We start from the raw sequence: 15,020 nt of genomic DNA on the forward strand, positions 1-15,020 counted from the left end.
TGTGAATCTTTTACTTCTCTTTGATTATATCGACGTCCTGCTCTTTAATATAGATTGCAATTGTTGGTCCCCGCTCTCCTCTTCGTAAGAGCATTGCGACTGACGAGTATTCGTAACAAAGACTCGGTTAATTTGTAGGAATTTTGCCTCCGACATTTGGCTTGTGGTTGGCAGTCAGTGTCATTACTTCGATCCGACTGGCCAATGCTATATAGTTCAACAGCAATTCGTCGCCGTCTAAAGGCTTTCCGTTAGTTGAAGCTGGGGAGCTGGGAAGAAACACCATAAGGAAAAGTAATCCTTGAGAGAAAAAAGTCGCGCCTAAAAGTTGGACTGAAATTGAGATCACGAACGAGGGATATGATATGAAATACGGATATGCGTCACTGGACGATTGTGTTTATACTGTTTTTCTTCATCAAAAGTTGTAAGTATTTCTTAGACAACTTTCTTTGTTGATTTTTGCGAACAAAATCTCTGTATATGGGGGTAAGATTATAACCTTTATAACCTTTGAAATTGTTTTCCCTTTAGGTTTATAAAAGTAACTTTTGTTTTCGTTTTTATTTTTTTATTTGGTTATGACAATTTCTTCATGCTGAGCTGTCGTTGAACTTAAAAAGAGAGAGGGGTGGTGGAGAGAGAGAGAGAGAGAGAGAGAGAGAGAGAGAGAGAGAGAGAGAGAGAGAGAGAGAGAGAGAGAGAGAGAGAGAGAGAGAGACGCACGCTTACATCATCGTGCGTACACGCACATGAAAACGCACAACACACACACGTGATGCATGCATATTCATGTCATGCGGTGCAAAAATCACGGGATTTCTAGACGGTAGTACTTTGTTACGTGTGTTTTTCTTCTTGAATAATGTTGTTAATAACGGCGCCGAAATCATTGTGAAGAGATTGGACTTGGCATTTTGTTTAAAGGGACATTCCTGAGTTTGCTGCAATTTTAAAGATGTTATCGACTAAAAGAGACTTTTTAACAACTGTAATTACATATCAAATATATTTTTCTGCATAAAATATTAGTGGCTGTATATTAAACGTGTTTCTGATCGTTCTAATATTTGTACTACGTTAAATTTCATTTTATTTCCTACGAAATTATTTGAAGACAAAATCCAGTTTGGGCTTCTTACAAATATTAAGACGACCAGAAACACATTGAATATACAGACTCTGATATTCAAAACAAAAAAATATATTTAATATGTAAGTTTAATCGTACAAATATTTTATTAGTCGGAAACATCTTACAATGCAGCAAACTCAGGAATGTCCCTTTAATATAATGGAAACAGAAGATAGTGTGTGGGACTGGGGGCATAATGATTCACCCCCCCCCCCCCCCCCCCCACCTCCACAGACACCTGACTTTCGACTTCTTTCCATTCCACAATGATGTGACATTTAATCAAAACGGAAGGCAAATCACATGCAATTTCCTATTTAAACCGATAATATTTAAAGCCAGCACAGACGAGCACAGCCAGTGGTCTGTGATGGTATCGCGTTATTAACGAACAACATCATAATAACTAACTCACATGTGACTTAGTTAATAAGCCATAAAATAACCGAATTCATAACGCATCTCTGGAAACTGTGAACTGATGCAGAAACATTTGTAATCATGTAGACGCTAAAGAAAAAGGTGTTGTGCCAAACGACCATTATTTCTGACCGCTGGAATTCAAGGCTCAGGCCGGCATAATAAAATAACCCTTGTTGCCAATCGGAAGATATTGGGCGGATCCATGGAATCTAAAAAGGGGGCGTTTTTATAGTTCCCTTCTGATGGAAGACTCACTTTTTCTTCTTTGTTTTTCTTTTTACATTATATATTTTCAAGGTATTCCATAAAATAAGGGATGAAACGTACATCCACAACCATCGCATACATGCGCCAATGGTGTAACCTACTCTGTAGAACAAACACAGCATTACTGTTAGTTGTTGAGCCTGGTTTCCATAAACTATGTAAACATTCGCAATCCGCCGCAGACTGTGGGTGGAGGCCATGGTCCGTACCTTAGTTTTGTTATTTTGCCCAGAAGGTTGGAAATGTCGTATTTAGACACCAGGGCCCTAATTCACCATCTCGCAACTTCACGAACTCGCTGTGCACTGCAAAAATACTATGTTGCCTAAGTGAGCCTAAAAAAACTGCGTGACTTAGATGATGCTACGTTGCCTAAGTGAGCCTAAGAAAACTGCGTGCATTAGATCATGCTATGTTGCCTAAGTGAGCCTAAAAAAACTGCGTGACTTAGATGATACTACGTTGTCTAAGTCAGCCTAAAAAAACTGCGTGACTTAGATGATACTACGTTGTCTAAGTGAGCCTAAAAAATCTGCGTGCATTAGATGATCCTACGTTGCCTAAGTGAGCCTAAGAAATCTGCGTGCATGAGATGATCCTACGTTGCCTAAGTGAACCTAAGAAAACCGCGTGCATGAGATGATGCTATGTTGCCTAAGTGAGCTTAAGGAAACTTCGTCAAATAGGCCTCTGAAATCCAAAATGTCCTCGGGCGAATATGCCCCCGACCGCTCTCTCCACAATAGATTCAGGTCCCTGGGATGGCAATCTAATTAAAATTAGCTCCACTATTACACGTGGATCTAAAGACAGCCAGTTGGAGCTCATGTCCACCAATCAAAACCTTACTTGCAGAATCATGCCAGTGATTTAAAAATAATTTGAAAACATTCCGAATTATCCTGAGGGTATACGACATGTTTTGTGTGAATTACGAATGCCTTAAAACATGTTTTATTTTATAAAATAAATAATTTGTAATGTAAAACTGAAGACTGATTTTTTTTTTTTTTAATTTTATAAATAAATAAATAATTTTTAATGTAAAATTGAAGACTGAAGACGTATTGGTATGGTTCGCTGTACTGCGGCCACTAAAATAGACTCGCCCGATATTTTTTAGAATTTGTATGCTCCAAAATAACGTTATAAAAGGCGAAGTGTGATTGGTCAATATTTAAATTATTATTTACAGACGAAATGTTACCTGGCCATGGGGACTACGCAGTGTTGTTAGTTTTAAATCACTGGCAGGATTCTGCAAGTAAGGTTTTGATTGGTGGACATGAGCTCCAACTGACTGTCTTTAGATCCACGTGTAATAGTGGAGATAATTTTAATTAGATTGCTGGGATGACAGAACAAATATGCACATGATGTGTGATGGATCACGATGTTTGTTTTGTTTAACGACATCACTAGAGTACATTGGTTTATTAATCATGGCTATTGAGAGAAAAAAAATTGTTTTATTTAACGACGCCACTAGAGCACATTGATTTTTTTATCTTATCATCGGCTATTGGACGTCAAACATATGGTCATTCTGTCACTGGTTTTTTTTAGAGGAAACCCGCTGTCGCCACATAGGCTACTCTTTTACGACAGGCAGCAAGGGATCTTTTATTTGCGCTTCCCACAGGCAGGATAGCACAAACCATGGCCTTTGTTGAACCAGTTGATTGCAAACATATTTTATTGTACAAAGAACAAAAGAATTGGGCACAAGTTTGACAACTTACGATGCCCTCTTCTTTATTCATACAATATACTTTGAACCAGTTATGGGTCACTGGTCGGTGCAAGTGGTTTACACCTATCCATTGTGCCTTACGGAGCACTCACTCAGAGTTTGGAGTCGGTATCTGGATTAAAAATCCCATGCCTCGACTGGGACCCGAACCCAGTACCTACCAGCCTGTAGACCGATGGCCTATGGCTATTGGATGTCACATGTTTGGTAATTTTGACATATAGTCTTAGAGAGGAAAGCCGCTACATTGTTTTTCGTTAGTAGCAAGGGATCTTTTATATGCACTATCACATATACAGGATAGCACATACCACGTCCTTTGATACACCAGTCGTGGTACACTGGCTGGAACGAGATATAGCCCAATGGGTCCACCGACGGGGATCGATCCAAGACCGACCGCGCATGAGGCGAGCGATATGGTAAAACGCACTTTGTCACTAACCGATGGCTCTGCATTGTGGAAGAGAAACGCACCAAATTCCTCGGCGTTTTCACTTTGCTTTTTTCTGCGTAATCCATCACAGCGACACACATGACGAGTCTACGAGCAAAATAAATCACATTCTTCAATTTTCTGAAATATTGATTGAAACCACCCAAATATGTTCACGTTCAATGCACAAAAACGACACTGCATTATTTTCACTGCTGTACAATGTTATATTACACATGAAATAATGTTTATGTTAATTTTATTTCTTAAAAATTTATGGGGTTTTTAAAAAGAAATATTTGGTCTTGTGGACATTGATAATTATTTCTTTAAAGCACCAGTAAATGTTTTTTTTATAGATGACGGCTAGTAGAACAACTTAACAATTTAACCTGTTTCACAAATACACAATAGAAGTTAAAAGTTTATTTTGTTTAACGACACAACTAGAGCACATTGATTTATGGATCATCGGCTATTTTTAGTTTTGACATTATAGTCTTAGACAGGAAATCCGCTTTATTTTTTCATCAGTAGCAAGGAGTCTTATATTCACCGCCGTAGACAGGATAGCACATACCACGGCCTTTGATATACCAGTCGTGAACGAGAAATTGCCCAAATGGGTCCACTGACGGGGATCGACTTCAGACCGACTGCGTATCAAGCGAGCGTGTTACCATTAGACTATAGGACGTAACCCAGTAGTACAGCGTTCGCTAGATGCGCGGTCGGTCTAGGATCGATCCCAATCGCTGGGCCCATTGGACTATTTCTCGTGACAGCCAGTGCTCCACAACTGGTGTAACAAAGGCCGTGGTATGTACTATCCTGTCTGTGGGATGGTGCCTATAAAAGATCCCTTGCTGCTAATCGAAAAAAGTAGCCCATGAAGTGGCGACAGCGGGTTTCCTCTCTCAATATCTGTGTGGTCCTTAACCATATGACTGACGCCATATAACCGTAAATAAAATGTGTTGAGTGCGTCGTTAAATAAAACATTTCCTTCCTTCCTTCAATGCAACCATGCTGTTATAGATTAGGGTAGTGAAAACAAAATTTCCAATTCAACTAAACGCGACTTTGATTGTTTTGCCTGTGGACTCTTCATATGATATCCAACCCCTACAACCATTGTGGTGACTTTAGTCCTGCGCTTGACTCTGGAGAAACAGTACACTGTCGTCCAACTTTCTGACATATTAAATAGCATCTTGAATGGAGTCAGGTTTTAGTTAAGCAGTATGTTTTTATATTATTTTGCTGGTCAGTTTTGCGTCTCCGCATATAATGCAACTTTATAATAATAGGGTCATTCTTTTATTAGGAACTATCCTTCATTTTATCGTGTGAAAATGTTAGGATTTCTGCTATTCTGTCTGTTATTTATTATTTTAAATAAATATAAACTATTTTACGATTTCTTGTATTTTACTATTTAAAGGGTAGGTTTTTCTTTTACAAACAGTTAAGACTATCTTTGCTTAAATCGGTTCATAATTAGTGATATAGTCATGCTCTTTCTCTCTCTCTCTCTCTCTCTCTCTCTCTCTCTCTCTCTCTCTCTCTCTCTCTCTCTCTCTCTCTCTCTCTCTCTCTCTCTCTCTCTCTCTCTCTCTCTCTCTCTGATACGAAACTGATAATAAGCACATGTCAATGCTAAATCGAATTACAAATTCTACTGGCCACTATTCGGTTTTAAATTAAACTCGAAAGGTCCTGTAGGCGTATTATTAGGTTTGAAGATTTCAATTTAATGTGACATTAGACACAGGACGGAGCAATATAGGGCACTCGTACCGTATGTCTAAAGCAAGTCAATTAAAAAGATATCGAAGTCTGATTAATAATTCAAGAAGTCTTTGTAAAACAAAGCCATACTCCCAAAGGCGTCCTCCCACCAGTAAAATTTGTGTAGAAAAAGTTTAAGAAATCCATTCGTCTACATCGTGCATCCTGAATATATGCAACCGTTTTGAGGTCGGTGGATTTTGCAGGCCAGTCAGTTTATCAAACCCAATGGAGAGAAAAGTGATTAGGCGGGAAAATGGTTCATTCATTGATTCAGTCATTGATTCAGTCATTGATTGATTGATTGATCGATTGATCGATTGATTGATTCATTTATTCATTCATTAATTCATTAATTGATTCATTGATTGATTCATTCATTCATACTTATGTTCGTGCTTGTATCCAATTAAGGTTCAAACACGCTGTCCTGGGCACACACCTCACACCTAAGCTATTTGGGCTGTCTGTCCAGGACAGTGGGTTAGTTGTAAGTTGTTAGTGGTTAGTGTGAGAGAAGTAGGTGTAGTGGCCTTACACCTACCCACTGAATTGTTAAACTCGCTATGGATGTGAGTCGGTACCGGGATGCGAACCCAGTATCTACCAGTCTTATGTCCGATGGCATAATCATTACAGCGCAGGTAACGATACAAGTGTCCAGCTTTGAAAGACAAAGACATTGGTGTCTGTGATTTGTTTGTTTGCCAGGGCACCAAACCTTGCAATTCGGTACCCACAACTGTTCTTTATGGCTTTTGCATCTTTGGAAGGTACTGATTGAGAATCTGAGCGATGCAAACTTGGCACCCTTAAGAATTTTGAAATATTCAAGATACTTGGATACTTTTATCACATATGAAGAAACTGTTAATGCATGTGACAGTATTTTATGGGCCAAGGGATTAATTTTGAACTACATCCAGCTAATCAAGACACTGCGACATCATTTAAATCCCAGATGGCCGCCACTATAACCCGTCAGAACAAGGATGTTTTTATTTTACATCAACTAGAGCAAGATCGTGATGTCTGTCATTGAGTTTTATGGATCAAGGAATTCATTTATAACAGTCTCTTGCTAACTGACATATTACAGCATCATTTAAATCCAGGATGGCCATAAAATGGTCGCCAAGAGTAAGAAGCGGCCTTATCCTACATTCTATTTTACACCCACAAACTAATTACCAACCTTTGGTTAGTGTATACAATTCCCACATTGATCAAACAGAAGTTCCTGAATTTCAGTGTCTTTGGCTAAATATTGTAGCTGTTACCAGTATATGAATCATCATAGAATTCACTTGTCTTTGGCTAACGATTGCAACTGTTACCAATATATGAATCAACATAGAATTCACTGTCTTTGGCTAAATATTGCAGCTGTTACCAATATATGAATCAACATAGAATTCACTGTCTTTGGCTAAAGATTGCAGCTGTTACCAATATATGAATCAACATAGAATTCACTGTCTTTGGCAAAAAATTGCAGCTGTTACCAATATATGAATCAACATAGAATTCACGGTCTTTGGCTGTTACCAATATATGAATCAACATAGAATTCACTGTCTTTGGCTAAAGTTTGCAGCTGTTACCAATATATGAATCAACATAGAATTCACTGTCTTTGGCAAACGATTGCAGCTGTTACCAATATATGAATCAACATAGAATTCACGGTCTTTGGCTGTTACCAATATATGAATCAACATAGAATTCACTGTCTTTGGCTAAAGTTTGCAGCTGTTACCAATATATGAATCAACATAGAATTCACTGTCTTTGGCAAACGATTGCAGCTGTTACCAATATATGAATCAACATAGAATTCACGGTCTTTGGCTGTTACCAATATATGAATCAACATAGAATTCACTGTCTTTGGCTAAAGTTTGCAGCTGTTACCAATATATGAATCAACATAGAATTCACTGTCTTTGGCAAACGATTGCAGCTGTTACCAATATATGAATCAACATAGAATTCACGGTCTTTGGCTGTTACCAATATATGAATCAACAGAATTCACTGTCTTTGACAAAAGATTTCAACTGTTACCAATATGTGAATCAACATAGAATTCAGTGTATTTGGCAAAAGATTGCAACTGTTACCAATATATGAATCAACATAGAATTCACTGTCTTTGGCTAACGATTGCAGCTGTTACCAATATATAAATCAACATAGAATTCACTGTCTTTGGCTAAAGATTGCAGCTGTTACCAGTATATGAATCAACATAGAATTCACTGTCTTTGGCTAAATATTGCAGCTGTTACCAGTATATGAATCAACATAGAATTCACTGTCTTTGGCAAACGATTGCAGCTGTTACCAATATATATAAAGAGTAACCCATGAAGTGGCGACAGCGGGTTTCCTCTCTCAATATATATGTGGTCCTTAACCATATGTCTGACGTCATATAACCGTAAATAAAATGTGACGAGTGCGTCGTTAATAAAACATGTCTTTCTTTCTGCAAGCGCAAACGTCTTAAATAGGGTTTAGTTGGGGAAAAAACCTTTAAATTTATTTCAAACCTGTTTCTTTAGGATATATACTCTTCAAAAGAAGAAACGCAAAACCACATTGTCGTAACATTTGGAGAATTGATTTAATTATTGAATGGTGATTCCGATAATTACCAAATGTTGCAGGATTGTTCACAATTCACTCTAGTCCATTGTGAGTAAGTGATAGGACACACCAAGGTCAAGGTCATCTGGAGTCAATACCGGGTGTGGCCTCCGCGTGTGTTGACAACTGCCTGGCACCGCCTGCCCATTGAAGCAACCAGAGTACGGATGACGTCCCGGAGGATGGTGGCCCACTCGGCCTGCAAGGCTGCTGCCAGCTCGGGCAGGGTCTGGGGCTGTGGTTGTCACTGTCAGAGGCGTCGGTCCAACTCGTCCCATAGATGCTCAATTGGGTTCAAATCCGGCGATATCGATGGCCAAGGAAGGACATTAATGTTGTTCTGTAGGAAAGCCGTTGTGAGACGTGCTGTGTGAGGCCTGGCGTTGTCATGTTGGAACACTGCGTTGGCGTTGGCCATAACTGGAACGATGTGTGGCCGGAGGATCTGGTCAATGTAGCCCTGTGCATTCAGGTTGCCCTGCACGTGGACCAGGTCAGTTCTGCCAGTGTGTGAGATGGCTGCCCACACCATGACACTACCCCCGCCGAATCTGTCCACTTCCTGCACGCAGTTTGCCGCATAACGTTCACCACGACGCCTATACACGCGACATCTTCCATCATGACGTCGGAGCAGAAATCGGGACTCGTCACTGAACCACACCTGTCTCCATCGCAGTTGAGGCCATTGTCGATTAATCTGGCACCACTGCAGTCGGAGTCGACGGTGTTGTGGTGTTAAGATGACACCTCGAACTGGACGTCTGGCACGAATTCCTACCTCACGTAGGCGGTTCCGTACGGTCTGGTCGGATATCCTGCGCAAACCTGGTAGTGCTGCGGCTGTGGAGGTGGCAGTAGTCAATCGTTCCCGAAGGTGGCGTACCCGGATGTAGCGGTCCTGCCCGGGGGTAGTGACCCGTGGTCGACCGGATCTAGGGAGGTCACGTGTTGATCCATGTTGCTGGTAACGGTCCCACAGTCTGGAGATGGTGCTTGGGGACACATGGAATGCCCTGGCAACGGCCGTTCTGGATTCGCCTGCGTCTAGTCAGCCGATAGCATTGTTTCTCTGCGGTTCACTGAGACGTGGCATGTCCTGGATTGTCAACTGTCGGCCAGATACAGAGGCCAGGCAAGCGAACACCCTGCACTTTTATACTGTCGGTGTTCATGTTGCACGTGCAGACAACGCACGTGCAGTGGTGACATGGTTTGCACGTGGCTGCGTTTTTGCGAATATTCACATTTTGGAACTTTATTGTACAGTAGCTGCGTTTTATCGAATGTAACCGTGGGAATGTGTTTGGGACATGCAATGACCTTATATTCACAAAGCATGAACCGGTAGGAAACATAAAATCGGAGTTATAACCCATTTGTACCCTTTTGCGTTTCTTTTTTTTGAAGAGTATATAAGAAACAGAATAATACATTTGTGTCCGTTAGATACTATTTATCTTACAACTCATTATTAGATACGGGTGTTTTTTTTAACAACTGCTCGCTATAAGATAAATGGTATCCAACAGCTGCTCGTGTAGTAGTTACTACCATGTATTTTTATATTAAACACATTACAAGTAAAGCTGTGTTTCAAACATATTTATAAAAGTTATGTATTTGTCTTCTGTTTTTGTTTTTTTCATTGTTGCTACGTTTGTAGTGATAATATGTTATTTGTATCGAAATTTAAGGATAGTACAAACCATTATTTTGATAAAGAAAGAAGTGTTTTATTTAACGACGCACTCAACACATTTTATTTACGGTTATATGGCGTCAGACATATGGTTAAGGACCACACATATTTTTTTAGAGGAAACCCGCTGTCGCCACATAGGCTACTCATTTACGACAGGCAGCAAACGATCTTTTATTTGCGCTTCCCACAGGCAGGATAGCACAAACCATGGCCTTTGTTGAACCAGTTATGGATCACTGGTCGGTGCAAGTGGTTTACACCTACCCATTGAGCCTTGCGGAGCATTCACTCAGGGTTTGGAGTCGGTATCTGGATTAAAAATTCCATGCCTCGACTGGGATCCGAACCCAGTACCTACCAGCCTGTAGACCGATGGCCTGCCACAACGCCACCGAGGCCGGTTTATTTTGATAAATTGATTGTATGGTTTGTTATCATATGTATGCAAAAGTATGCCAACGTACTGTTTTGTATTATATGTTCATGTTAAAAGTGAAATATTATAGTTGCACTTTACTATTTTTGTTCAAATAGGTCAGGTCAGGTCAGAGTGTTTAACGTGCACATTCACAAAAAGCTTTTGTAGCGCACGCCTGTCCTGGGCACATTGACCTTAATATACCACAAAATAAAGTGGCACTTAAAATTCCCAAACTCTATGCCAAAAAGTCCCCCAAAATATGTTTAATTAGGGCTGTTCTAATAAATTAATGTAACAGTGGTGTACTGCATCATTCATTGGCCTAAATATATCTCAGGTATGATTCATGCTAATTTTCCCAATCCCACCAGACATGGGACCGCGGCGAAAAGTCCTGGATGCTATATCAGTGAACAGTCGGGTATTCCACTTCTCTGCACGGATCTACCGTGATTGCTTTGATTGGACACGGTACATATTTAATCTCTGTAGCCACACTACACGCACGTGGCGCATCCAATGTGAATGGGCCCTAAAGAAGGTTTTGTTTATAATTATTTTGGTGCTTATATCTAATTAAGATTCAAGCACGCTGTCCTGGGCACACACCTCAGCTATCTGGGATGTCTGTCTTGGATAGAGGGTTAGTGGGAGAGACGTCGGTGTAGTGGCCATTGAATCGTAAAACCCGCTCTGGGTGGGAGCCGGTACCGGGATGAGAACCCAGTACCTACCAACCAAAACACCTATGGCTTAACCATTACACATCGAGGCCAATTATCAAGAGGTACATAACCTTTCTATCCTTTACAGCCAAATGGTGTTTTCTCCACTTTTTGTTTTTTTAAAAATTAGCTTTCTGAAGAATGTGCATCAGTGAGCTTCAACAGTTGTGACAGAATGGCACCAGTAATTTTAGCGCACTTAGCACATTACCATTCTCAAAAAAAACCCCACAAAACAAAAAAAAAATAAAACAAAAAATTCTTCTAAAAATTCTTCCATATTCATTTGTTGTATATGTCTAAAAAAAGGAAAATGTCATTATAATTCAGACACTTTTTTTATCTCTTGTATCACTTGGATTCATCCCAGAAGACCTGGTAGACATAAAAAATATTTCGGTTCTTTCCTCCACTCAGTGCTATAACCATTCCAGGAACAGCCCCCAGGAATTACTCACTTAAGACCGCCAAGTCAAATGACATTTAATCACCTCTGCTATGTCCGTTTCTGTATGTTAGGAACATCTTAATCGATGATGTATTCAGCGTGGCAGTTGCGCGAAGGGCCGATAAGACTAATATTTAAAAATTTATTTTCTCGGCTTTTAAACACTAAAATATTATTGACGTGCGTACAAGGGTCGGGAAATGGCAAGTGGAGTAGGGTGTACGTCCAGTGGTGGGGTAGTAGTTCCTATAGGCGTACGGGATCTCATTTTTGCCCGGGGGGGGGGAGGGGGCGAGAGGTCAGGCTGGTTTTCGCCCGATTTAATCACTACGTTGTGTTTTTTTGTGGGGGGGGGGTATACATGGATTACAACATTAATTATCTGTAGAATGATGGAAATACATTGAAAAAAGGTTTCATGCCAGCTCATTGTGCCCGAACATCATTATAGTATTTGCTCAAATTTGAGGATTTGCCCCAGCATTGGGGGGGGGGGGGGCTTATGGTAGTTCCGTCCCAGCATTAGGAGGGGGCAACTGCCCCCCGTCTCGAACGCTTATGGTAGTTCCGTAAAATATCCAACAACAGCTCGTCTGTACGATTATGTACGCTATATGTATATATAGTGGCTATAGGACTTTTATTAATATCAGTAGGCCCGTGGATCTTTTTATGTAACTTTGCCAACATAGCCTGAAAAGGACAATACCTGTTGTCCAGCGCTTTCTCCCAGGATATTGGTTTAAACAAACACACCCACTAAAGATGGCTGTAATATACCCATTTTACACAAAATGCAGTACTTTTGCATGGGCCGGAATCCCCCCAAAACAGTCTTCAATGTCAAGAAGTTACACGTGTTTGCAAACTACATGATCTCCCCTGACGACTTTAGTGTAATAATTGCCACTTCAAAGATGTCTACCATGAAATAATCACAGTCAAAGAGCAGACTACTTGCGCGGATTTTGGAAAATAACTGTGATCTGTGTCCAATAAATTAAAAAGAAGTAAAACACTATTTCCAACCAGAGCATTTACACTGAATCGGATCGAAGGAATGCTTTTATCGGGTGCAGCGGCTCAAATCGTACTTTAAACAAAAGAAAAACGTTACGTACCTTAGGAACAAGAATTTGTGAGTTTAATTTTAAAACAAAAACAAATAAACAAAACAACGCAAAACAAAACAACATAACAAAACAAAAACAACAGCAACAACAACAAAAAGAAGAAAAACCTCCACACTCACACACACACAAAATAAAAATAAATGATTAAAATTCCAAAAACAAAACAAACATACAATCAAAACGTATTTTTGTAATTAGTAATCACAAACTATGTTAGTAATTAATAATTACAAATAATGTTATTACCTGACAACGTGACAGAGGAAAAATGTATTCCTTACAAACTGTACAGGACAACAATAATAATTTTAATTACCCCCCCCCACACACACACACAACCCCCCCCAAAAAACAAAAAACAAAAAAAAACAAAAAAACAACAACCAACAAACCCACAAAAAAACACAAAACAAACCCCAAAACCAACAGCCCCAACAACCTAATATTCTGTTTGATAACTTCGCTGCTTCATAAAAAAGTTGACAAAAAATCAGACTACGTAAAGCTATTTTCACGTGTCCGTCTAGTACTGTCAGGGATCATATATAACGTGCGCTTATTTCTAATAAGATTTCCTCGGATTAAATTTCTTACCTACGATGTATATAAAAAGTAACATTAATATTTTGATGGATTTATTGTTATTTAAAAAAAAAACCTCAACAAGTGAAGTTGCGAGACACGGAGACAAATGCGAACATGTTCAATGAACAATGCTCAATGAAAAGTCGAGGCCGCCTCTTTCCGATTTCATCAAAGCAAAACAAAATCTGTTTCCTTATTTCCATCCCTGTTTGCACCCCACCCCACCCCACCCCACCAGATTAAAACAATATTTTAAAGGTTAAAGTTAGCTTAGTTGTCAATCCTGCAGCATAATATATATTTCAATAAAATGAAAAAAAGTTTTATATTCCATATGCATAGTTTCATTATTGTATACAGTATACACGTCCTCCATTTGGAATATTTTGTGTTAACTTTTCGTAAAAGGATCCAAGAACAAAGGAGATGCTTTGTTTCATTCCAAAAGTATTTGTTATATTCCGTAAAACGCATCCGAATGTTTAACGACACCATTAGAGCACATTGATTTATTAATTATCGGCTATTGGATGTCAAACATATGGTCATTTTGACATATAGTCTTAGCGAGGAAACCTGATACATTTTCCCATTAGCAGCAAGGGATTTTTTATGCACCATCCCACAGACAGGATAGCACATACCACGGACTTTGATATATATACACACAAATACACACAAAATAAGGGGTTGGGGATACACGAGTCTTTCCCAAGATCTACAGTGAAGAAAGGAAAGAAAAAAAAAAAAAACCCAAACAAATAAAACAAACAAAACTCAAGTAGTATATCTATGACCGTGACATGTGTTGTCCATACCCTTGGGAAGTGGATATAAACTCCACCCTTCTGTTAGCCGGAGGGTGTAACCTATGTGGTAGGAACCCGTCTCTCCTTTAGTTATCTAGACCAAGCGACACAGTTACGTTTAACCTTTAATAGTCACTCTTTTTAAACCATATAAAGAGACGGCATACGAGAAATCCTTTGGTACCGACTGATATTGCATTTGTAAAATGCCACTGCGATTCAATTTCACTTCTGGTAAGACGCAATAGTTCGCTAGATCGCATAGCAACATTGATTTATAGAATTATATAGCGCCTACTTTGTTGTTTGAAAGAAAATAATATCTCAGTGTTATGTAGGTGTCCATTTTTGACAGTAAGGGGAACAAACTGTAGGTAACTTGATTTGTGGAATAGATTATAGGCATAATAAGATGTTCGTAGCACTGTCAACTCAACACAAATGTAATACGACCGTGTATTTGCGTAATAAATACAACAGACTGAAAGCCTGGCGTGCTCTGCCTTACAAGCGGTCTAGACAAAGAACATCAAACTAGGACTAATTTCGACATAAGAGTTGAACGAAAAGGAGTAAACAGGACGCGAACTGATCCATAATTTACAAAGTTATCGTCGTTTCCAAACGAAACTATTCTTGTCATAATTGAATTGGCCTGGCGCCCTAGTCCCAAAGTGATGCGATTCCATTACGTCGGAGTGCGAAATGCTGTTATAACCAACATGATTAAAACTTCA

At 39.5% G+C, this 15,020-nt stretch overlaps 1 protein-coding gene across 1 annotated transcript in view; it reads left to right on the plus strand.

The window, feature by feature from the left end:
* Positions 1 to 308: 308 nt before the first annotated feature.
* The window catches only part of LOC121382177, a 75,388-nt gene continuing 60,676 nt past the window's right edge, over positions 309 to 15,020 (plus strand). Inside the window, exon 1 of the mRNA XM_041511698.1 lies at positions 309 to 427. Within this exon, the coding sequence (XP_041367632.1) occupies positions 379 to 427 (49 nt within the window). The 5' untranslated portion in view covers positions 309 to 378. The remainder of the gene's footprint in view (positions 428 to 15,020) is intronic.

This window comes from Gigantopelta aegis, chromosome 9 (genome assembly GCF_016097555.1).
Source record: "Gigantopelta aegis isolate Gae_Host chromosome 9, Gae_host_genome, whole genome shotgun sequence".
In the NCBI taxonomy this organism is placed as follows: domain Eukaryota; kingdom Metazoa; phylum Mollusca; class Gastropoda; order Neomphalida; family Peltospiridae; genus Gigantopelta; species Gigantopelta aegis.